General features: G+C 40.2%; 1 protein-coding gene across 9 annotated transcripts in view; it reads left to right on the forward strand.

The window, feature by feature from the left end:
• Window positions 1-22,913, forward strand: part of sez6b (seizure related 6 homolog b) — a 437,962-nt gene extending 415,049 nt beyond the window's left edge. For all 9 annotated transcript variants that reach the window (XR_003981115.1, XR_003981113.1, XM_030393151.1 and 6 more), the window contains 2 exons: window positions 19,782-19,790; window positions 21,190-22,913. Coding sequence is in view for 7 of the 9 variants with exons in the window: in XM_030393151.1 (XP_030249011.1) it covers window positions 19,782-19,790; window positions 21,190-21,219 (39 nt within the window). In the remaining 2 variants the exon portion in view is untranslated. The remainder of the gene's footprint in view (window positions 1-19,781; window positions 19,791-21,189) is intronic.
• Window positions 22,914-26,883: the final 3,970 nt, after the last annotated feature.

The raw sequence follows: 26,883 nt of genomic DNA on the forward strand, positions 1-26,883 counted from the left end.
CAGTACCGTGATGCACATAGTTTTTTCCAATCATTTCCGGTATCTCCTGGGCCAGGTCCCTATCCCAACACACTTTTAGACCATCCATTGGAACTTGTGTACTCCTAATAAGTTCACAGAATTTTGATGCTCCTCTGTTTTTATCTCCTACCTTATGTGATATTTCCTGAATTTCAATTTTAGCATGCTGAATATGTTCTTTGAGAGAATGCAATGTTTGATTTGTAGAAATCTCCAGAATTCTGAAGTAAGCAGATTATATTTATTTTTAATCTCGTCAAAGGATCTGAATCCAACATCTCCCATCACGTCCTCAAGAATATGAATACCAGACCTAATCTATTTATCCTAAAAGAAGCTCTTCTTTTCTATTAACAGTTTCTTGTTATACCATATGGAGGATCTGCTTGATAGGTATGGATTGGCTTTTGTCATTTGATGTGCAATTTTCCACGACTCCCTGGCAAAAGCCAGTACCAGGTCTTGGGAGGGAACCGGTCTATCTGATTGTGAAAGGAAGCCCTCCACAGAGAAAGGATACACTAGTTGCTCTTCTATCCTGACCCACAGAGGGACCCTTGTAGGCGGTAGATGAATTTTAGATAGCTGAGATAAAGAAAATGACAAATGATACCAATCTATTCGTGATAGTGCTAATCCCCCATTGTCTTTTGCAGAATATAGCTTGGTCCGATTAAACATCTATCATTCCGTTATATGTTTTAAGTAGTGAGGAAGGAAGATGTATCGGTAACATGGAAGTGATGTAATTGATCTTGGGAGTCAAAATCATTTTTGCCAAATTGAGTCTGCCTATCAGGGAAATATACAACTTATCCCAATTCTGTAACAGAATTTGGGTGTTCTGAATGACTGGGGATATGTTGGCTTCCATTATTTCCAGACCTGGCGTTAATTTGATGCCCAAGTATGTTAATCCTTCAGGCATCCATCTGAATTTCGAATTCTTTTTGATATCTTGGGGGCAAATTTTCGATAATGGCATGGCTTCTGATTTTGACCAGTTAACAGTATATCCTGACCTGCCTGCACACCCCATATATTTGAATTAGCCCGTAAGGCTATAGCCAGGGGTTCAAGGAATATGGCAAAGATTAGAGATGACAGAGGCGATCCTTGTCGAACGCCACGATTTAGCTTGATTTGCGGTGACATAATCCCATTAATTAAAATTGTGGTTGATGGATCAGTATACATTAGCTCTACCCACTTCCTAAATATTGGCCCAAATCCAAATTGTTCTACAGTATAAAACAAAAAAGGGAACTCCACTTTATCAAACGCCTTTTCAGTGTCTAATAAAAAGGCCACAGTTGGTGTGTCATAGTTTCTTGTCATCCACATAATGTGTAACAGTCTATGAAGGTTGTCTGCAGAGCTCCTGCCTGCATAAACCCCACCTGATCCTGATGAATGAGTAGTGGGACCACTACCCCCAAACTAGTTGCTAAGATTTTGGCGAGGATTTTTTCATCCACATTAATTAAAGATATAGGGTGATAATTTGCACACAGCTGTGGATCTCTTCCCTTTTTATGCGTTTCCGGGGGCTTTTCCTATCCTGAGGCCTCTGATTGCTTTTTTGACTTAATCTACGGAAATATCATCCTCCAAAAGTCCTGTGTTAAAGCTGGGATTTCCATTGAGGAAAAAAAAAAACTTTCTAATTTGTTTTTGTCTATCCCACCCTGAGATGTATACAATTCTTGATAAAACTCCCTAAATAGTCTACTGGAAATTTCTTGGACCCAGAAATTATGTTTCCTATAAATTTTTATGATTGAAATGTAATCTATAGGCCCAGTGGATGAAATTCAACTTAGTTGCTAAGAGTTGCATGTTGGGCAATTTGAGTAATTAGCATAATTAGCGAATTAAGGGGACACTACAGGTGATGAATAGGGACATTTTTTTAACTAATGTGTATCACCATGACACTTCCCCAGTTGATTACTTACATTAAGACAATTTTTTATGTATTATGAGTTTTCTGAAATTGTATGTTCAAATATGCAAATGAGGGATTATCTAATCAAATATGCGCCAATTTGCATACATTTCCAGAACATAAATCTAAACATTGGATGAAGCCAGGATCAAAATTCCTGTTTCATTTTGTTGACATATTATAGCCAAAGGTTTTTTATAGAGGGAATTTTGGATATCTCTTTTTATCACTCCATAAATCAGAAAATACTGTTAACAGCCATAAAAAAAAAAAAAAATTTCGCACTGTTTTTAGGAAAAATTTTTTATGTAAATCAGGCTATGAATGATATATGAACAAACCCCTCTGTTAAAACCTTCAGAATATATAGATAGGAATAAAACTGTATATAAGTGCTACTGAAGTGGAGATTTTTGGTTCAGAGTATGAGAAAAAACTCATTTTGAGAAAACAAAAATAAAAAAGTATTTTTTGTTTACGGTTGTATAAATGTGAGAATGAAATTTGGGAACTGTTATTGGACCAACCTGCTGTCAATCTTGTATTCTGGTAGCTGATTGGTAAGGAAGGACGTCCTCCCTTAGCGCGTCATTTTACATGTCTTAGCCAATCATAGATCAGCATGAAAAAATCCTAAATGCAATGAGTGAATGGAAGGAGATCCCTCCCACGGAGGACAGAAGCCCTCCGTCCTCCTCTAGCCCCCACCTTCCTGCTCCCTGCTCCTCTCACAGACTGCTCTGTCTCCTCCGTCTGCAGCTGTCGCGGTTGAACTGTTTTAAGTGGATTTTCTTCCAAAGAAGAAACATTTTTATGATATATATATATATATATAATATTTTATAAATGATACTGTGATTTGGTAATTATTTATTTCAACCAGTTACTCTTTCTTAAAAAAAAAACTTGATCTTCCTCTTGCCTCTCAAAACTAGAGGAGGACCAACCTCCTCTGCCTCTATGGACGAGCCTCCTCTGCTTTAAAGATATGTATTGTATAAGAAATCTATAGAAGGGTGGACGAGGGGGGTTAAGAAACATTCAGCGCTTTGGGATTTCTGGATATCACAAACATGGACTTAGAATCTTAGATAACATGTCGTCTTTCAGACTAGTGGAAAGAAAACATCCAAAATACACATTAAGGTGTTCATTTTACTTCACTTTGTCCATTTCCTTCAGTAGATTTCTTAGACAGTACATATGTTTAAAGGCCATTTTCTCAAAATGAGTTTTTTCTCATACTCTGAGCCAAAAATCTCCACTTCAGTAGCACTTGTATACACCAAACGTTCCAGTTTTATTCCTGTCTATATTCTGAAGGTTTTAAAAGAGGGGTTTGTTCAAAAATCATTCATAGCCTGATTTATATAACATTTTATTCCTAAAAACAGGGCAAAAATGTTAATTTTTTTATGGCTGTTGACAGTATTTTCTGATTTACGGAGTAATAAAAAGAGATATCCAAAATTCCCTCTGTAAAAATATGTCAACAAAATGAAACAAGAATTTTGAACATGGCTTTATCCAGTGTTTAGATTTAGGTTCTGGGAATGTATGCAATTTAGCACACATTTAATTGGATAATGCCTCATTTGCATATTTAAACATACCATTTCAGAAAACTCATAATACAAACAGTAACTGTCTTAATGTAAGTAATCAACTAGGGAAGTTTCATGGTGATACACATTAGTTAAAAAAATGGCCCTATTCTTCACCTGTAGTGTCTCCCCCTAATAAGCTCATTATGCTAATTACGCAAATTGCCCAACATGCAACTTTTAGCAACCAAGCTTAATCTTATCTGCTAAACCTATAGATCATTGGTTCCCAACCTTTTTTCCTTGAAGCCCCCCTTGCCTGTGTCGAATACAAGCCAGGCCCCCCCAACCCCAACCCGCATACACTGAAAGAATAAAGTGATTAATTACAAACTTTTATTTGCAAAAATAAACAACAGTTATAGGTTTTTGCTCTCATTCTCCTTGTTTTACAATGTATATCAAGGGAGTAGGTTTGATTTTGAGATTGGTGGGGACACAAAAGTGCTCCAAGGCAGCACTCCTGAAAGTTGAACTTTTTTTACATTAGCAATCATAATTTCATGTCATGCAGATGTTATAGGTTAAAGAAACCAATGAAAGACAAGGAGGCAACTTCGAAGAGTTTTAAAGCCACATGGGTGAAGCATTGCTATTCAGATCATCATCACACTAACATTTGTCACAGTGCTGAATCTCATGACTAACATATCCATCATAAATTTTAACTTCACCTGTGAATTTCCAGCCTCTCTTTCAGCTTCTCCTCCTACATCTCCTCCAGCATCTCCTCCTCTATCTCCTCCAGCCTCTCCTCCTTCATCTGCTCCAGCCTCTCCTTCTCTACCTCCTCCTGCCTCTCTTCCTCTACCTTCTTTGGCCTCTCCTCCCCCATCTCCTCCAGCCTCTCTGCTGTCTGTCACCTTACAAAAATATGTTGATGCATTACATATGAACAGATACATTAGAGATACAATGATCATAGAGCTTGATGGTACAGTTATTGCCTGAGCAAAAAGGCTTTTACTAAATATTAATATTACTAAATATTAATTAATTACATTTTATAATTATAAAATCACATGATCATCTAGAATGTGAGGTTTTATTGAATTTCCACCACAAAGTTTCTTCATTTGTGTTTTTAAACCGTTGCTCACTTCTACACAAATACATGAAAATAAGAATTAAAAATAACTTTAAAAAAGTGTATCTCTTTGGCATTAAATATTCTCTTTTATTCAACTAGTGCAGTGCCCGTAAGAAAAATGTATTCCTATAGAAAAGTGGGAGGTTAAGTAGCTTTTTCATGGATGGCCAAATAGATAGATAGATAGATAGATAGATAGATAGATAGAATTACTTTAATGATCCCAGACTGGGAAATTATTTTGTTACAGCAGTAGTGGGTCCGCAAATAAAACACTTTGTACATAACATAAATAGAATCCAATATATACATAGTGTATATATACAGTGCACAGTGTGCTATAAACAATTAACAATAATAATATATACAACAAAACAAAATATGCTAAATATACTATAACAATAACAATATATACAACAAAACAGTAGAGAGACCAGAGTTCTCTGTCAGGCAGAGGTGAGAGAGTTGTTGTATAAAGTGATGGATTGTGGCAGGAAAGATTTCCTGTATCTATTGCTACGACAGCAAGCTGAAGCAGCCTTCCGGAGAAGGTGCTCCACTGTCTGACCAGTGTGAGTTGGAGAGGGTGGAGAGGATTATCCATGATGGATAACAGTTTTTTCAGTGTCCTCCTCTCCACCACAGCCTCCAGAGTGTCCTGTTTGCAGCCAATCACAGAGCCAGCCTTCCTGATCAGTTTGTTGAGTCTGTTGGTGTCGCTGGCTCCAATGCTGCTTCCCCAACAAACCACAGCAAAGAAAAGTACACTGGCCACCATAGACTGATAAAAGATCTCCAACATCTTGCTGCACAAGTTGAAGGATCTCAGCTTCCTCATGAAGTAAAGTCTGCTCATCCCCTTCTTGTAAACAGCTTCAGTGTTAGATCTCCAGTCCAGTCTGTGGTTGATGGTAACACCCAGGTACTTGTAATCCTCCACCGCCTCCACATCCCTTCCCAGAATGCACAGAGGTTGGAAAGCCGTCTTCCTCTTCTTCCTGAAATCTATCACCATCTCTCTGGTCTTGCTGATGTTCAGCCGCAGGTGATTCTGTCCAGTCCACTCCACAAAGTTGTCTACCAGTGCCCTGTACTCCTCCTCCTGTCCCTCACTTATACACCCAACAACAGCCGAGTCGTCAGAAAACTTTTGCAGGTGACACGACCCGGTGTTGTACTGAAAGTCAGTGGTGTATAACGTGAACAGGAAAGGAGACAGTACAGTCCCCTGTGGAGCTCCTGTATCACTAACCACCGCATCAGACAGAACACTGCCCATACGGACGAACTGTGGCCTGCCTGTCAGGTAGTCAGTAATCCAGGAGATCATTGTGTCGTCTACACCCATCACCCGCAGCTTCTCCCCCAGTAGCAGTGGCTGAATGGTGTTAAAAGCACTAGAGAAATCAAAGAATGTGATTCTCACAGAGCCTCCTCCACCATCCAGGTGCGAATGGGCTCGTTGCAGCAGGTAGATGACAGCGTCATCAACTCCCAAGTGGGGCTGGTAAGCAAATTGCAGAGGGTCTAGCAGGGCTCTCACCTGCGGCCTCAGGTTGGCCAAAACCAGTCTCTCCAGCACCTTCATGACATAAGATGTGAGGGCCACTGGTCGATAGTCATTGAGGTCTGATGGTGTCGACTTCTTTGGAACAGGAACCAGGCAGGAAGTCTTCCAAAGCACAGGTATTCTCTCCTGACCAAGGCTCAGGTTGTGTCTTCAGGATCCTGGGGCTGATACCATCAGGGCCTGCAGCCTTCTGCTGGTGGAGTCTCTCCAGCTGTCTCCTAACCTGGCCTGCAGTCACAGTCATGCAGGGGAGGCTGCTGGTATCTTCAGTGGAGGAAGAGGAGGTGGAGGAGGAGGTGAAGGTGGAGGAGGAGGAGGAGGTAGAGGAGGAGGAGGAGGAGGAGGAAGAGGTGGAGGAGGAGGAGGAGGAGGAGGAGGAGAAGAAGGAGAGGTGCTGCACAGGAGAGGGAGTGAGGGAGGAGGGGAGGAAGCATTTGGGGCAGTGGGGGTGTGTGGGGGTCTGGAGGTGTCAGGGAGACGACAGAAGGCTGTGAGCTGAACCTATTGAAGAATCTGTTCAGCTCGTTTGCCCTCTCCAGGCTGCCCGATGACTGTCTGCCGCTCACCTTATACCCAGTGATCTGCTTCATACCAGTCCACACATCCCTCACATTGTTCTGCTGGAGTTTGGCCTCCAGCTTCCTCCTGTAGGCGTCTTTACAGGCCCTCAGCATATCCCTGAGTTCATGCTGCACTCTCCTCAGTTCTTCCCTTTCTCCAGACCTGAACGCCCTCTTCTTCTTGTTAAGAAGGGCTTTCAGGTCATTGGTGATCCACGGCTTATTATTAGGGAAGCAGCGTACAGTCCGGGTTGGCATGGTGGTGTGTTCACAGAACCTGATGTATTCTGTGATGCAGTCGGTCATGCTGTCGAGATCCTCTCCATGTGGCTCAACAAGTGCATCCCAGTCTGTCGACTCAAAGCAGTCCTGTAGTGCGTCAGCAGCCTCCTGAGTCCACCTCCTCACGCTCCTAGTGTGGACAGGCTGCCGCTGAACAAGGGGGATATACTTAGGGGTCAGCAGGACCAGGTTGTGGTCAGATCTTCCAAGAGGGGGGAGGGCTATGGGACTGTATGCATCCTTAGCATTTGCATACAACAGATCCAGTGTGTTACAGTCTCTGGTGGGGCAGTCAACATACTGGTGAAATGTTGGGAGGATTTTGTCCAGTGAGACGTGATTAAAATCCCCAGTGATGACAATAAATGCGTTAGGATGCTGCGTCTGTATCTGGGCAACAGCGGAGTGGATGACATCACAGGCCAGCGCTGCATCAGCTGAAGGAGGAACGTACACACCGATAATGATGGCGGACGTGAATTCCTGGGGCAAATAATAAGGCCTCATCCCCACAGTCAACAGTTCAATGTCCAGGGTACAGAGACGTTTCTTCACGTGAACATGTCCAGGATTACACCACCTCTCACTCACATACAGTGCAATCCCTCCTCCTTTCTTCTTTCCGCTGCTTATCACGTCCCTGTCCGCCCGAACAGTGCTGAAGCTGGGAATCGCCACGCTGTGGTCCGGGATGTTTGAGTGAAGCCATGTCTCCGTGAAACACAACACACTGCACTCACGATATTCCCTCTGAGCCTTTATCAGCGCGGCGAGCTCGTCCGTCTTATTCCCCAGAGACCTCACGTTTCCCATGACGATCGCCGGTACAGCCGGTCTGTGTCTCCTCTTCTTCACCCTCCATTTCACTCCGGCTCTGCAGCCACGGCGTCTCCTCCGCAGCTCCTTCAGGACCTCAGGTCTGGCTCCGGGTATCAGTGCAGGTTTACACAGCGCAATCAGCTGGTCGCGTGTGTAAACAATGCGCTCAGTGATGCGCTCCTGACCCTCCGTTGCTAGGTTTAGCAAAAACATCACAAAAAAGTGCCGCAACAGGCTGCCACCTAGTACGGCGCCATGGCAACGTATATAATACATACACTAGCGAAATGGCATTGGTGAAATCAAAGTTATCTTATTTATAACAAGGGGAAATGGCAGGCAAATTACTAGCTAGATAGATAAAAAAGGAATCAGAGGATAGTACAATTGTTAAAATTAGAAAATAAGATGGGTCCATTACAGTGGACCATCTTCAAATTAATGGTGTCTTCAAATCATATTATACTGAACTGTATACCTCTACATCACAGTCTGAACCGGATGAGTGTAAATCCTTTTTGGATAATATTTTGCTACCTGTTTTAACACAAGTTGATAGACAAACTTTAGATAAAGATATATCTTCAGAAGAAATCCTGTCTACTATGGCAGTACTTCAAAAAAGCAAATCACCAGGTTTAGGTGGCCTGCCAATTGAGTTTTATAGTCAATTTTCAAATGATTTATTGCCTCTTGCTATGATCAATGCCTGTTTTAGGAGAGGCTGTCTCCCTCAGTCTTTATGTTTGGCATCTATAACCCTTCTCTTAAAGAAAAATAAAGATCCTCATTGTGCCTCTTATAGGCCAATTTCAGTTAATAATGTAGATTACAAAATCATTGCCAAGGTTCTAGCACTACGGCTTGAAAGGGTTTTATCTAGTATTATTCAACTAGATCAAACTGGGTTTGTTCATGGTCGAACCTCTACTGACAATTTACGCAGGTATTTTGATATTCTTTACCATAGAAATGAATTAAATTCTCAAAATGTTATTCTCTCTGTCGATGCTGAAAAAGCATTTTACAGAGTTGAATGAAAGTATCTTATGTCTGTCCTGAGAAGGTTTAATTTTGGTCCTAAGTTTCGGCACTGGGCATGAACTCTTATAGTTCTCCTATGGCTGTTGTCAAGACTAACACCAACTATTCTAAACCATTTCTGCTCTCAAGGGGCACCAGACAAAGTTGTCCAATGTCCCCTGCATTGTTTGCCATTGCTCTTAAGCCGTTAGCTGCAGTGTTCAGAGCTCATGATCATATTAAAGGTATTACGATTGGGAGGAACATCTCATATCTCTGTATGCTGATGATATTTTGTTATATCTCCATGACCCCTTAAATTCTATGCCATTTATGTTATATCTATTTGAAAAATTTGGGAAGTTATTAGGCTACAAGGTTTATTGGGATAAAACGGAGATAATGCCAAGAAGACATCTTTAATTTGAATTATCTTCTATTAGTTAATAAAATATCAGATGAATTAAAGAGAATCTGTCATCTCCAATTTCTGTAATTAGTAGAGTTAACACAGTTAAAATGTCTGTGTTGCCTAAGTTTTTATATTTATTACAGAATCTTCCGACTACTCCACCACAATCCTTTTTTTAAACAAGTACAGAATTTAGTGTCTTATATGGAACAATAAAACCCCACTAATTCGTATGTCAGTGTTATATTTGCCATATCAGTCCAGTGGCCTGAAGCTTCCCAACTTTTATTATTATTTTCTGTCATCTCAGCTTACCCAGTTTAAACAATGGTTTATAAATATTTCATTTTCATGGAAAAGAATAGAATCCTTTGATATGTATCCATACCGTTTGGAACATTAACCATACATTGAATTCAAAGTAGTGGATAAAATTACCAAGAATCCTGTTATTTTAAACAGCCTCAGCATTTGGAAATTGTATCATAAACTGGCTATAAGATTTCTCTTTTCTCCTTTTTCTCCAATTTGGAAGAACCCAAGTATTACATGCTGTATGGATGACACTTTTAAATGATGGTATGATGAAGGTATTCCAGAATTTTGTCATCTTTTTGATAATGGGACATTTCTTTCATTTGCTCAGCTGCAACAGAGATATGGATTACCTCTTTCCCATTTATTTAGATTTTTTTAAATAAAACATGCATTAAATATTGAAAATGGTTCTCTTCAAGAACCCACACCATCAGAAATTGATGCTCTATTAAACAATAAGAAGCAGGACAAGCAGAAAGTTATTTCTAAATTATATCATGTCTTTATTGATTGTTCTGTAGTAAATACTGATAATGTAAGACAAAAGTGGGAACAAGATCTTCATATGGAAATTCAGAAAGAGGATTGGTCTTACATTCGTAGGCAAGTTGCTCTTACAATTTAAGGCATAAACTAGCTTTATTTAAGATGATACATAGGATTTATTACACTCCAGAGAAACTACGTAAAATGAACAGTGAGATGTCATTTCTCTGCTGGCTTTGTAAGAAACAAAAAGGAGCATTTTTTCACATGTTTTGATCATGTGACTCACTCTCATTTTTTGTAATTCTGTTATCTAGTTGATATCTCAATGTTTACATGTATCCATTCCATTGTCACCTCGTTTATGTCTTTTGGGAACTAGTATGTCTGACAAGTGGAATAAACATCAAAGTAGGTATATAGATCTTGCTATGTTGGCAGCCAGGAAATGTATAACTTTAAAATGGAAAGAATCCGAACCCCTAGTAATAGTGCACTGGTGGAATGAACTTTCAAGCTACCTCACACTGGACAGTATATATTATAGGAGTAAAGGCAGATCCTCAGACTTTTTAAAAATCTGGCAATCTCATATAGAATTTGCCTTTATAAGTGTTCTGGGTCAATATAAGGCATAGCAAAAAATGGCATGATACGAATGTAATAATTTATGTTGTTGTTTTATTGTGGTAGTTTTTTGTTTATTGTGAGTGGGTCATTTCCCATTTTGTTTTATTTGTTTCTTATTTTTGTTGTCAGTGTCTGTTGTGTTTTGAGGATATATGTTTGGGTATTATTTTGGTTCTTTGATTGTTGTATATAAAATCTATAACAAAAAAAAAAAGAAAAAAATAAATCTGTCTAATGTTCTAACTCTGACAACCCCATAAAATGACACTAAGCATTTGTCTGACAATAAGACATTTGTGCTGTAACTTCAATGAGGCAAGCAATATCAAATGTCAGTATTCTCCTCCACCATATTCTGAATTGCTGAAAATTGTGAATTTAGTTTTGTTGGGTTTAATATAATGCCACCTTTAGACTCAAAAACATCCATAGAGGATGCATTACATATGTATTACCTTATTCACATTGAAATGAGTGACCATTTTAGAGGGTTCACACACAGGCCTCTGTTCGGGTAAATTCACAGTTGTTAATGATCAAAGTAATACAACTTTAATTTAAGTTACTTTTGGGTGCAATAACTTTTACATTGAATGTCAAGTCTGTGAATAGCAAAAAAAGTGTATGTGTCCAAAAAATACTGAGTAGGCGTTACATGACATAGGCTAAATCATTTACATCTCTGGTACCCCAAACAAAGATAAAACCTTACAGTAATCTCACAAAATCATGTATTTCTTAAGTATGTAATCATGCCAATGCAATTTAAACAAGTCCAATGGATTCATAGACCCAGAAAACATGGGGTTAGACACCAAGATTACATGGCTATAGGTCAAATAATGAAGGAGTTAGGATATTTTAAGGGCTTCCTGCCCATCTTGAACACCATCTTGAAAATTACACCTTTCTAGTGGTCAAACTTTGGTAAACTTTTAGTATGTTATTAAGGACACCCAATACTACAAAAAACAGCTGAGAAACCTTTTGTTAGAATTTTTTTCAGGGTTAGGTGTTTTTTTTTTTTCATATATGCAGCCGACTATGTAGCTTTTACAAGCAGAAGGAGTGACAGCGGGGACAGCCAATCACATGTAAGCTATCGAGAAACCGGCAGCCGATCAGGGAGCAATATTTAGGTTAGAGGCAGGACTTCTAGCTGAGACTGACATTTAACCCTTTGTGTGCCATAATCATTGACTAAACACTACGAACAGCTGTTGTATTGATAGTGACTACACAGCAGCAGCTGAATATTGGTGGGGACGTGTCTCTAGCGTCCCTACCCAATTCTACGCCCTTGATGTATGTAGATACATTTCTTCCTTTTTTGTGTCATCAGGTGTATCACACACAAACACACACACATAGTTTACCTACCTACCTGCCTACCTCATAGGGGTGTTGGTGATAAATAGCTTAATGAATTTAAATGTGGACCAAAAATACGTTCAGTTTGGATTATACAGACTTTTGATTATCCAGTTGGGTGTGTTATTGGGATTTTATACATTTAATGTGCACAAATATAATTTTGGTAACCTCACAACCTCAGAGCAGACAAAGTTTGAATAATAACTTTGAATAATGCGCAACCTCAGAAAAGATTTAAAAGCATCCCACATTACCCCATGGTCCTCTGTAGAGCCTTCATTATGCTCCCAGAATTCCTGCATTTCAGATTTAATAAAGTTGCAATTTTCATCCCTGTTCAGCACACAGTTGTTAAATCACCATCTCAAGCTTTTTTCTGCTTTAACTAGAGGACAGAAGACTTAATCTACTTGTGCATGGTCTGATAGTACTATGTTTTCAGTTGTAGAATTCAGCACCTGACTGACCAGGTTACGAGATAACAGAAAGTAATCTATCCTAGAGTAACTTGAGCGAGGATGTGAAAAAAAGCAAAGTCCTTTTCATTTGGGTGCAATAATCTCCAAATATCAACAAGACCCAACTCTTCTGAGAACACATCTATTGCCATAGTGTTAGCTTGAGTGGGTTGATAAGTTTTATCCACGATTGAATCCCTGATTTGATTAAAATCCCCCCCTTGAATTATATTATTGTTCCCCATATTTCTAATTAAGTTACAGACTTTGTGAAAAAATCCAGGTTAACAGAATTAGGAGCATAAATATAAGCAATAGTCATCCTTTGACCCCCTAAAGGGACATCCAATATAACTCATCTACCTTCCTTATGTGAGACATGTGTATGCACCTGACAGTCTATATTTTTCCTTATCATAATACTCAGTCCTCTTTTTGTAGTATGATATTCCTGTGCAACCCATTCTATTTTGAGTTTAGCTGCTTCCTCATCATTAAGATGAGTTTTTGAATGAAAGCTTTATCAGCCTTTTTTTGTTTCAGGTATGTGAGGATTTTTTTCTTTTTGACCACATTATTGCACCCTGATATATTCCAAGTTACAATTTTACACAGCTCCATATTTCTCTGCTGAGATACTATTCTACTACCATCCCAATAAGGTATCCTCCTCTGATCTTAGCAGTTTTCTGAAATACACGATTACAAATATTAAAGCTATATTTGCATTAGACACCCAGGGTTACACAAAAAACAAACAAATACAAACTTAGAAACACACTGCAGCCGCAGCCTACGAACATGTTACTCTCCAACACCAAATCTTCCGTTACATGGTACATGGTTTCCTCAGCTGTACCTTCAGGGCCAGCCAACTCTCCATTCCCCCTGGGATTTTACGTATCACTTTTATCCATTGCAATATGCTATAAGTCCGATATTAAAGCTTGACTGAACCACTACATCACAATCCACAATAAATTTGCGAAATGATTGTAAGAGAGCTTGAATTTAAATACGTATCATTCAGTGATAATTATATGGGATGTAGGGAGCTAAGATAACAAAAAAGAAAAAAACACACACACACACCTGTATGTGTGCCCCCCTACATTAAGAAAAGGAAACAAATTATATCTTACCAGAGCCTCTGACCGCACATCATATAGGTCTAATGATGATACTTTTATTTATTTTCAGGGATATTACCAGTCATCCGTGATAATAATATCTCCGCACACGTTGGCAGCTCGAAGATAAGTGTATTGTCCTCGGTCCGAACAATAACTCAAGTTAACAGCCCGAAAGAAAACACACATACAAAAAATAAAGTTTCTGTCCACCTTGGCAGTTGCTCCCTCCTCCATCCAGTACTTTTACTTAGGCCAGTATCTATGGGGTTCATTTAATCCCTTAAAATACAAAATGTCTCTGTCCACATCCATAATATGACCGCTCTCATTCAGTTCAAACTTTTACAGCATTTTTTTCTGCATCATTCCATTAGCGGTGTTCCATAGTATATTTTCATGTGTTGTCTGTGTTGCACTCTTTTCTCCTCCGCTGGTCCCCGCGGTCCCCTCACCTTCGTGACAGGCGAGGAAGGCTTTGGCATCCGCCACACATGAGAACTCATGCCGCCGGTTGTTCAGTGAGAAGGTCATTGTTGCTGGGTATCGCAAGGCATATTCCACATTACGCTTGCGGAGAATTCGTCTCACCTCCTCGTATTTGTTGCGTTTCTCTTGTATCTCCTGCACTTAGTCTTGGGGAAAAAAAACTCGTACCGTTCCAGGTGACTTGCTTCTTCTCTCTCGCAGCCTTTAACATGGCAGCCTTGGCCTTGTCCCGGAGGAACCGGACAATGATGTGTCTTGGCCTGGTGTTGTCCCCCGGTCGTGGACTGACCCACTGGATCCTGTCAACTTCATAGAAGTCATCGACATTAATATCCAATGCCTCCCATAGTAGTGTTTTCATAAAGCCATCCCAGTCGCGACCTTCCATTCCTTCTTTCACACCCGTGATGCATATGTTTTGGCGCCGGGAAAAGTCCTTCAGCAACGTTATTTTCTCCTTCAGTATGTGATTTTGTCTTGCTAGGTCGTTCACCACCAGGGCCCTTTTTACCTCTTCGTCCTCCAGTTTAGATATTCTGGATTCTGCCTCGGTAATTCTGCAGCCCAGGCTTTTCACTGTTTCATTCACTGCCTCCACTCCACTTTTCACCCCCGAGACGTCTGTCGCTAGGCTCTGGAGGATAGACTTGATGCCCTGCAGTTCAGTCATCATGGTTGTGGGGTCTTGTGGAGGTGATTCCGCCATTTTAGATGCATCCGCAGTCTCCTGGATGTTCTTGCCACGTTGGTTTTGAGGGGGGTTACAGGTAAAATAGTGGCTTTTTACCGACATATTATTTTGCAGTTACATTGAGCACTTTTGCAACTTATAATTTATAAAAGAACAGGGAAATCAGCTAAATTGGCTCGGCCCGCTTCTATTACCTCCAGAGGGAATTCTCGCACGTTATCGCAATATCTGTGTATTCCCCCCATTGGCTGATGCAGCCACAGCCTGTGAGGCCTTACACACTGTTGTGTCTCAGCTTCAGACATCACACCCCTAGTCTGTCTTCCTCATCTCCGGTGACTTCAATCACGCTTCCCTGTCCTCCACTCTCCCTACCCTCACACAGTATGTGAAATACCAGACCAGAGACACACGAACTTGTATGTGAACACCAAGGACGCATACACCTCTTCATCCCTCCCCCCACTGGGCCGTTCTTACCACAACCTGGTTCATCTGTCCCCTGCATACATACCTATGGTGAACAAATAACCACCCACCAAAAAGTATGTGAGGAGCTGGTCTGAGGAGACCAGCATTGCGCTGAGGGACTGTTTCGACACCACAGATTGGGATGTGTTGTGTGAACCTTGCGGGCATGACATCGACAGCCTGACAACCTGCATCACGGTGCCCACCAGGAAGGTACAGTGTTTCCCCAACAATAAACCCTGGGTGACCCCAGAGCTAAAAGCCCTGATTAAGGAGAAGAAGAGGGTTTTCAAATCTGGGGACAAGGAGGAGCTAAGGAGGGTTCAGAAGGAGCTAAGAAGGGGTATAAGGAGAGGCAAAGACAGTTAAAGGAGGAAGCTGGAGAAGCGCCTCACGGGGAGCAACGGCAAAGAGGTCTGGAGAGGCCTGAAAACCATCTCTGGCCTCACAAAGGACAGTGGGAGGGAGGGGCCCTAAATCTGGAGACCAGGACTGGGCTAACAAGTTGAATCTGTTTTTTAACAGATTTGACTGTGCCACATCTCCCTCCCCCACCGACCAGAGATCAGATCCTACTGTGCTATCACACCACCACCCACCTCTACCCCAAGTACACCTCTCTCATCCCCACAACACACCACCCCCCTCCACTCCCTGCCTGATCGATCCACACACCCCAGTCCCGACCTCTCTCAACGGGAGTCATACCATGGTCCCACCATCACCCCAGCCTCTACATCACCGCTGATCAAGTGAGGAGGGAGCTGAGGAGGACCAAGGCGACTGCTGAAGGACTGTGCAGATCAGCTCTGTGGAGTACCCCTGCACATTTTCAACCTGAGCCTCAGTCTGGAGAGAGTTCATCTCCTGTGGAAGACATCATGCGTGGTTCCTGTCCCAAAGACTGAGCACCCCAGGGAGCCCCACCACTTCAGGCCAGGGGCTTTGACCTCTCACCTTATGAAAACCATGGAGAGGATCGTTCTCACCCACCTTTGACACCTGGTGAACAGCGAGATGGACCCTCTGCAGTTTGCTTATCGACCTGGCATTGGTGTGGATGACGCTGTCATCTACCTGCTGCACAGGTCACTTTCTCACCTGGAGAGCACCAGGAGCACTGTGAGAGTCATGTTTTTTGACTTCTCCAGTGCTTTCAACACAATCCACCCATCACTGCTAAGGGGGGAAGCGGGAAGGAGCGGGAGTTGACTGCCACCTGGCTGCATGGACCACCGACTACCTCACAAACAGACGTATGTGAGGCTCCGCGACTGTGTGTCTGATGTGGTAGTCAGGAGCACGGGAGCTCCACAGGGTACAGTGCTCTCTCCTTTTCTCTTCACACTCTACACCTCAGACTTCAGTTACAATATAGACAGCTGCCACCTCCGGAAGTTCTCCAACGACACAGCCAGCGTTGCACGTGTGAAAGAGGGGAATGATCTGGAGTACAGGAAGGTCATCACCAACTTTGTCGCCTCGTGTGAACTGAACCTACCTGTGCATCAACGCCAGCAAGACAAAGGAGGTGGTGATCGATTTCAGGAGGAAGGCTCCTCAAACTGCACCGGTGAACATCCAGGGTTTGGACATTGAGATCGTGGAGCAGTACAAATACCTGGGTGTTCATATTAACAACAAACTTTACTGGACACACAACACAGATGTCCTGTAGAAGGGCCAACGTCTCCATCTGCTGAGGAGACTGAGGTCCTTTTGTGTGTGCAGGTCACTGTTAAAAATCTTCTATGATTCTGTGGTAGCATCAGCGATCTTCTACGCTGTGGTCTGCTGGGGCTCTGGAAGCTCAGAGAGGGAAAGGAAGAGACTCAACAAGCTGGTCAAAAGGGCTGGCTCAGTCTTGGACTGTCCTCTGGACTCCATTGAAGAGGTGGGTGAGAGGAGGATGTTAGCCAAGCTGACGTCAATTATGGACAACCCCTCTCACCCCCTACATGAGACTGTGGGGGCTTTAAGCGGCTCCTTCAACAACAGACTGCTTCACCCACAGTGTAAAAAGGAACGCTACTGCAGGTCATTCATTCCAACTGCTGTAAGACTGTTCAACACCAATAACTCTTAATGTAGCATAAGCACCTACTTATCTTGCATTACCTACACTTCTACCTCTGCCATCTTGTGCAATTATCCTGTGCAATTATACCATTTTATTATTAATTTTTTGTACATATACATATTCATATTAATACACTGAGTCTGTTTATTTTTTAACACTGTATTTAAACACAATTTATTTATGCACCTAACCTCAACAAAGCAATACTCTGACACTTTATTTAAATGTATATAATGCACATTTTAGCCTCCTGTGTATATATAATGCACATAACGTATTGTCCTTTCTATATTTTATCTTTTCTCTCTTCAAATCTTTTTTTAGTATTTCTTTAGTATTCTAAGTCCTGTACTTTTTGTATGTCTGTATGTCTGTCTACCTGCTATTGTGACAAGTAAATTTCCCTGATGTGGGATAAATAAAAGTCTAAAGTCTAAATATAGTATATGTCAGTACAGTCACAAAGTTATTGTTAGAAAAGTCTAACCACTCAATTATGTGTAACTCCCAGTCCGCATAATGAGATAATGAGTGATTTAGGTCTTGGTGATTGTTGGTGATCACTCACCTGGAAGATCAACCATGCTCAAACCATCCATCAGATGGGCTATTCAATACATCATTACTTGAGGACCCTACTTTGATGAGAAAAAAGAACATCACTACCTTAGGAAACAGGGAAAGCCATATTAAGGGAAAAAATCATATCATACTCCACACACAAGAAAAATTAAGATTATGAACAGCAATTGTACTTGGAACAGAAAATGTAAACATCAGTTCAAGTAATCCCACAACACAAATTCAAAATGATCCAGAAATACAAATTACAACTGAACAAACACACACACAAAAAAGAAAAACTCAATTCCTTCTACACAGACAAGAAGCATAGTAAGATAACTGACAAATACCTGGCTAACCAAATTAAGCTAAACACATGAAAATAAACAATTCCAATTATTATGAAATTAGCTGTGAAGACCAGGCATATACCTGAAGAAATGATCCTCCACAATTACTTCTAAATCGTAGATTACAAAAATCTAAATTTATCACAGACATAAGCACAGCCGTAAAGGTCTTTTAGTAGTACCTGATAAGACCACATCTTCCCATCACCTGCTATCTCTCATCAACACAGACACAAAGCATCATTAGCAAAGCCAAAGCATTGAAACTGTCACTCCAACATTTGTTTAAAAGCATAATTACGGCGAAAGCACCACTTTTAAGATTGACTGTATTTTCGTTTTCGGGTCAAAATTATGGAGTGCGAGGGGCATTTCTATGATGGCATCAAAATCGCTATTTTTAAAAAACTAAGAATGCTTTACACATCTTGCCAGTCGATAAGTGTTGATCTCCGAATGTGATCTAACATGGAGGAGAGTTAAGATGGAACGCTACTGTCTTCTGGCAAGGACTATCCATGCGAGATTTCACGTGACTTTTCCGGCTTTTGATTTTAGTATTGTTTCTTAAATGGGGCTTCTTTTTTCAACTTCAAGGTCAATATTTTTATTCGCTAATGACAAAAAATTAATTATCTGTGCATTTATATGGAGCTAAGCTTCAGGGGTGTTCCACCTTAACTCTCTTCCATGTTAAGTCGTATTCAGAGATCGACACTGCTCGACTGGCAAGATGGCAGCAAGCATAAAACAACTGGCAACATGAGTTGTTCAAAAACTTTCTTTTTAGTAAACTCTGTGTACACAAACACAAACACAAAGTGTTCTCATGCCAGTGTTCATGCGTAGAGACCCTGGCAAAGTTTCATGTTGTGTCAAGCCTTCTTAGTGTTTTAAAAATAGCAATTTTAGAAATGCCCCTAGCGCTCCATTGAAAATGATTTTGACCCGAAAACAAAAACATGGTCAATCTTAAAAGTGGCGCTTTCATCGTAATTATGCTTTTAAATGAACATTTGACTCGGGTACATTCACAAAAAGACCCTAGGTTGCATTTTGGCGAGAGTTTCACTTTAAAACCACTTCCCTCTCTCCCTGTGCACTGATAATATCAAATATTTAGGAATTAACTTTTACCTAAGGTTGCTAGAATTAGTAAATTTCAAATTCAACCCACTCCTGAATACAGTAGATGATAATCTTCAACACTGGATGAGCTACCCATATCCCTCATATGCAGAAGAGCAACAATCAAAATGACAAGACTAATAATAATAATAATTAGTTAATTCCCCTCGGAATATTTACTGTATATAAGCATTAATAAGACACAGCATCTTTCCAATTGGTGACATTCTTATTTGTGTTGAATTAATCTTTTTCTTCTTCTTTCATGCTGACAATGCTGAAGAACAATGAGGTGAGTTAGTCCTATGCTGATTGCTGAGACATGAAAAAAGCATGCACATTAAATGCAATGCAGAATTTGCATGTGAACAATAATGAATAATAATGTGAACTAATTGTATATGCGGACCCAAATCAACAATGAATGTATTCAACAAACAAGTTTTGTGTGTGTATAGGCCCCCTGTTACCATAGAGCTCCATGATTTCCAAACACACAAGTCACACTGCTGCAATGTGTGACATTAATATTACTAATACCCAATAAATGTAGTATATCCTTCTGTTGTTTACTAAAATTACAGTTGACTGTTTTAGGGGATTTTCCGATCAAACTATATATTCACAAGTCTTTTTTAAAGATTTATATCTTCAGTAGGAGCCAATGGATTTGAACCTTAAGACACAGATGGGGCAGGAAAATCAGAAAGCATTCATATAGAGAACAAAAAAAAAAAAGACTAGTCCTATCCCACTCTCTCTCGCCCTATTTTCTTTCAGTTTACAGAGGGAATTGTGGGATACCACCTTTGCACCAAAATGTTTAGATGCAGGTAAAACAGATAAAAGCCGTAGCCATAGGCAATAAATACCTAAGGCAGGAGCAAATCCAGATTGTACACATTCACATTGCATAAAAAAGCCAGTTGTCAGCGGGTGTTAGTGGGTTTTTTGCCAATGTGAAATGGGTATAATTGTATTTAATGGTGTGTTTCATTTGCTCACCTGTCGCTATCACTTTCAGGAGAAATCAGAGAGTGAGAGAAGTGAGTCAGCAAATAAGCTGAAATCTAACATGAATAAAACTTCAAAACATCACCTCATCCTTGAACATATCAGCAGTGGTGCTTGTTTAACAATGAGAGACCAACTCCTACAATCCCATGCTACTTATGTCTTTTGTTTTGTTTGGATTTGGAGATGCCTAATGGCAGAAATGACATACTGTACTTAAATCTAAAAACAAATTAAGACTCAGTGGCTTTGGTTTGTGTTGCTGTTTGTTGCAAGAACAAATAAAACACATTTCCCAAATACTGTATATTATCTGTGTTGTACTGCAGCAGTTCACAGTTAGTTTTTTATAAATTGTTAAATCAGTGATCATTGACTATGTTCACAGTCCCCTTTTCCTGCACATCAGGATCCCTCTTTTTTACCTTTGCTGTGACGTTCCTGTATTGCTGGTGCATGCCGGTAGAGCTTGCAGTACTGATAGCTGTCCCAATACAAAAGACAGTTACAACTCCTTACAAAATGAGTAATAACTCAGTTTCAAATAACTCAACTTCCCTAGAACGTAAATTGGGTTTGTTTGTCTGATGGCACCATATTTTGGGTTGAGAGAAAATGTTTTACAACCCCTGCTTCAGAAGCAGGACAGCGATCTCATGTGTTCATTCTCTTCTCAGGAAACCAGAGAATACGAGGTTTCAATCTGAAGACGCCAGTTTATTTGTTTCAGTATGGACAGATAAAAAGCCTGCTGGCCTTCTTGAGGTCTGTCACACTCACTTTTGTTGACTCCCTTGGCGCCTCCACCCTGTTCTCTGTACATTGAATATGAGCCTCCCTTTATTTACCCAGCAGAGGACACCACACCAACCCTGGAATGGCTGAGCCACTGAATTATTTTTCTAGCTCTTCAACAGTAACGGTCCAGCAGCAGTTTGTACAGTTTTTAATCCTGTGCTTGCATCCTGAGGATTTTACCTGCAAAGCACCATCAGAGAGCATAGGGAATCAATGAGAAACTCATGCCATTAAGTGCATATGACCACAGATGTTACGTTGTCTTGTATATGTGTCCTGCCACCATTTAAAATCAATGCTTATGGATTTTATCAGTATGCCCAGAAAAGCTTCTTTTTGAACTGATGCAACCTGCTGAGAAAAGAAATCATAATGTGCCTTAAATAAAAGGCCCTTGAAGAAATATTTCTCTTTCTGAGAGTGAGATGACAACATTGATATCTTATTTCCGTATGTTAAGCACAGAGCATGATGCAATTAGCCCACCTTAGCATAAAGGCTGAAAAAGGGGGGCTGAACAGCTATCCTGACTCTGTCCAACACTCAAAACCCCACCATTCCATGCCTCTAATGCTTGCTGAAATATTGTGTCTTGATAATTTGTATTTAAGCAGAAAAATACAGAAGAAAGTTTTTGTGGTATTAGGATGTAAGTTTTTCTTGAAAAACAAGAAAATGTGATGCAAAGGAGGGTGACATTTGCTAGGATGCCCCATAGTGATTGAAAAACGTTCAAATTAAATGCAGTGCTGCAACAACACGTTTAGCCTTTACCTGGTAGAAAATATTATAGATACAAATGAAATAAAGCGCTGCTTGGTTCTGGTTGCTAATGATGAAACTACTTATAAGTTTGCTTGCAGTGAAAGGCTCACAGCAATAGGTGGGAAGGAAAAAAGCCTGAAGTGCATAATGTGTTGGCTTCCAGTGAGCCTTAACTAGTACATTTTTGTTGGCATTTTTGTTTTCACTAAACAGAGGCAGGCTTGTAGTTTCCCCTGCTTCCAGTGTTTATGCTAGGTTAGGCTAACCACGCCCTGACTCCTGCACTGTATACACAGTAATCAGTGTTCCCATTTCACTTTCAGAAAGACAGCAAAGCATAGCTTCCAGGATGTTGACAGTAGTGCTAGCATTTAAGATATAATCATTAAATCTATACACATAATAATACACATACACACTACCAGTTCCCGTAAGGATTACTTAAAGTCCGTGAAAAGCAGCAATAAATTTGTTATGAGTTTGTCATATGACAGAAACATGTGTCATTGAACACTGAGCCAAATTTGAAAGATTAAAACAATTGCTAAGTATATAAAATTAGGTCTCAAAATCATGGAAAAACAAGCACTTCTCTCTGCTGTAAAACGCTAGGGGCGTGTCAGATAGAGGCGCTGGAACCACGCCCACACACGGGAGGGGAGCCTCCTCCGTGTACTGTACAAGGATGTAATCTACAGTAACAATGGAAGCTGGCAGTGTCATCGGACAGACCCAGCACGACCTGTTTGAGCCATCAGAGCCAGAAACTGACTCTGAGTCAGACAGTAGCCCTTTTTAGATAGAAAAGGCAGCACATTTGCTCCAAGGTAAGGACAGCAATGTGCAAGCCTGTCTTTCTAAAATGGAGGCGTAATATTCCTCCTTTTCCAAAAGCCGCCTCTAAGGTAGGTGTAAACATGTGACATGACGTGAAGCTCGAAGTTTGGCTGTGAACAATGAAAACACATTTGTGTTCAAAATAAGAGCTTTACATTGCACCCCATTGGAGTTTAAAACTGGGTTCTTAGTGAGGGGCTTTTAATTTGAAAGTAACGACCGTCCTTAGCTTGCCACACAACAACAAGCTAACACAACCAAACAGCCACAGCATCTCCTGGATCTCAGCAGCTGTCCAGTTGCTCATCTTAATGTCTGTGGATGAAATGATGGACTGACTTCTGTGATCAGCTGTTTCATCCACTGTCGGCGGGGCAGGAGGATACAAGCCGGTGGCAGGCACGTAGGCCGTGATGGTGGCACCTGCTGTCGGCGGGCCCGAGAGGGTCGGTGGCGGACACATAATGCCGGTAGCTGTGATGGTGGCACCCATTGTTGGGACGGGAGGATGCAAGCCGGGAACGGGGTGGGTCCGTTCGGCCTTACTGACCAGCGTCAACGGACTCTTCAGATATCCAGACTTTACCTGGTGACAGTTGCTGTAACTATCGGGACACTGCATATGACGGGTTTTGGTGGTAATTTTGAACTCTCCACAGTAGCTCCTCTTGACAAAATCGATCCACCGTTTCCTTACATTGTCGTCCTTAGGAAACTTAAATAAGCTAACGGCGCCGTAACCCTGCACACTTTGGCATCCAGGAAAGATGCACGAGCGATGTGAAGGAGACATGACTGTTTAGCTGACTGGTTGACTGGTTAGCTAGCTGCAAACTACTGTAAGGGATGCTATCCAAGACTCGAGAGCGAGCGAAAAAACCACCAAAGCTAATGTGCTGAATGTATTTATACCGCTTCTGCAACAGGGCTGGGTTTATGCAAATCAAGTAACGCGGCCATGATTTCTGACACGCCCATTAAATCCTGAACACAGAAATTTTGAAACACAGTTTGTGTGCCTAGCTCCAAAATTAAATTCTAAAAGGTTGAATGGCTTTTTACATGTTTTAAGGAAATACATTTATGACCTATTTAATGTGTTTAGAAGAAAATGGCTGAATTTGCTTTACACGGACTTTAGTTTCTAATTTATGTTTTAAAATGACAATGCTGATTTAACAATCATATGTAACATGCAGAATTAAAGAGAAATACATCTGATTTCTATTTTGTTTGAAGTGGAACTCTCGCCAAAAAGCAACCGAGGCTTTATTTGCGATTGAATATGAGTCAAACCTTTGTGTAAAAGCATAATTACGCCGAAAGTCGCACTTTTAAGATTTACTGTAGTTGGGTATTCGGGCACATTAATTTTGAACGGGAGTGGCGCACGGCCATCATGGCAGGCAAAAAGTGTCGATCCCTGAGTGCAACCTGACAGGCATGCTTGAGGAGCGGTTCACCTTTTGGCGAGAGTTTCACTTTAACAGTATCATTAGCATTACAATTGAGTTTAAACACATTTATTGCCCACCCATGTTTTATTTTTTCTAAGAAGCAAAAGCAATGTGTACAACAACGTGCACACCAAGGTAAGCTGTTGTTCACATTGCCATTACCTGTTTGGAGATTGCATCTAAGTTTAGACCATCACTGTTGTTCAAACATACAGTATATATTGATGACCTTATATATAATGATAAGGTGTATCCATGCAAGCTGGTGTGATGACAATGATGATAATAAACCTATTTCTGATTCATTGTACATAACGCTAATAAAGCAACTTCACAAACATCTTCAATAAAACTCATTGTTCAGAAGAAAACAATGGATACTCTGGAAATGTGTCTTATTTGCTGAATCACTCATCTCTGTGTTTATATTTAAGGTGAGTGACTGGTTTGTGTCCATTTAATTGTGTGCTATATTTGCAGACATTCCAATTTTTTATGCTCATGCCGACAATGTCTACTGATATAATCCCACATTGAATTTGTAAAACAAACTGAAACAAACACGTAAATTGCAATCAATTCAGTGTTCTTGTTTTCTGAACTAAAATTCCAGAAACACATATTAATGATGACAACTTATGATTTGTAACTTTTGGGATACTTTAAGTGGCCTTTCAGGTGACAGAGAGACAGACCAAGGACTTCCTATTGTAAAAAATGATGTTGCAAAACATGTGAAAAGCACTATAGTGCCATGACTAAACATACCATATCATGTATACATAGCCATCATAATAATTACTGATGGAATCATATTTTTATGTTTAACATACATGGGGAATGTACGTTGTCTAAAAGGGCATCTATAATGCTTCATAGGTTAGTTTGACAGTACCACAGAGCAGATACACACTGTCAATTCACCGCCCTGGAGCTCGAGCTAATTCTCTGAATATTTGTTATATAGCATAGCATAACACATAGCATAGTGATTTAGCTAAATGTATGATTAGCTTGCTCATATGACTGCTGATGAATCGCAGGTTGCCTTTCATCAATGTTGTGTAAAATGTTTTTTGTTTTTTTTTATAATTTATGCTTGCTAATAATATGTTCAGGTTCATGGGTGACTGACACCCTCTGCTCAGCTGACTAGAGTGAACATGAGCTCTGTGCCTTCTACAGAATCAGCCAGCAGCAGAGAATTATCTTTCTTGCTTGGTAATGTTTTAACAGACCAGACACGCCAGGCCAAAACAATTTAGATTACAGAAGGTACTGTCTCTTCTTCTGCAGGTTTGGTCATTGTTGTCGATGTCAGAAGCTCCCATTGTTCCCAAAAAAGGGATGAAGGAATAAAAAAAATCAGTAAGCAGAATCAGCCTGTGGCATTAATTAAAGTAATCCATCATTTAAACTTTTACTGTTCTTTATGAAACTGCAATAATTGCCACAATACAGAGTTGCAATTATGTTGTGATTTAATGTAATCTCTTTACATTGCCTTACACTTCACTGAATGTTGATGAGCAGGTAGGTGTCATCTCAAAAATTCTGTTAAATAGTTTCAATTTCGATAATTATCAGTTTGGCCCTAAAATTTTCTTAGATGGTTTGCCATTTTAAGCATTCAATATTTTCAGAGAAATAACTCAGAGAGCAGTGCTGGTTGATATGGACTACATATAGTATCTCAAATCTGCTTTTTAAAGACTTCATACATGTTCAATCTAACAACAAAGTTTTATTGTTTTGCATGTTTAATAGCACAGAGAGAGACAGACAGAGAGAGAGAGAGAGAGAGAGAGAGAGAGAGAGAGAAGACAATATTGCATGGATTAATATTTTTACTTTCATTAAATATTAACACAATGAGATTTTTTTTACAAATAATTATTAGAAATGTGGATATAATGATTAAGTCGGTAAAAACAAGTGTTAGAATATGTAGAAATGTCTGGGATGTTCAGAATATGATAAGGTTAAGCCAAGGTGGCACTTTGAGATCAGATTTAGTTTTGGACAACTTTATTAATCCCCGCCGAGGGGTAATTTGTTTGAATGCTCAATGTGGACTCATTCCTAGGACCATTAAAATGTGTGTCTTCACAGCAAAGATAAACCCTGCATGTCAATGATGTGTCTTATTTCCATGTTTTGAGTTTGTTGTGATTGATGCTGGACAACATTACTACACGAAATATGGTTACGAATGCCAGTGTGCTTACGCAGTTCACATTGTAGGACACTAAACTGAGACAAATTGATTTTTGTCTGCTATGGTAACAGCAGATCAATTGCATCAACTACTCTTGCTTTAATTCTACATTTAAAATAATAAATTGTCTTAAACACTGACTTTAAGTATTTTAATTATGTACATTTAATTATGAAAATTATTCATCTAATTCCATTACATAATTTCAATTTATAGGGCCAGAGGGTCAAGTTTTGCTATCATGTTGAGTCAATGTGTATAAACAGCCAATTGTTTGTACCTTTCTTTCTTTTTTA

Source organism: Sparus aurata, chromosome 2 (assembly GCF_900880675.1).
Source record: "Sparus aurata chromosome 2, fSpaAur1.1, whole genome shotgun sequence".
NCBI classification, from domain to species: Eukaryota; Metazoa; Chordata; class Actinopteri; order Spariformes; family Sparidae; genus Sparus; species Sparus aurata.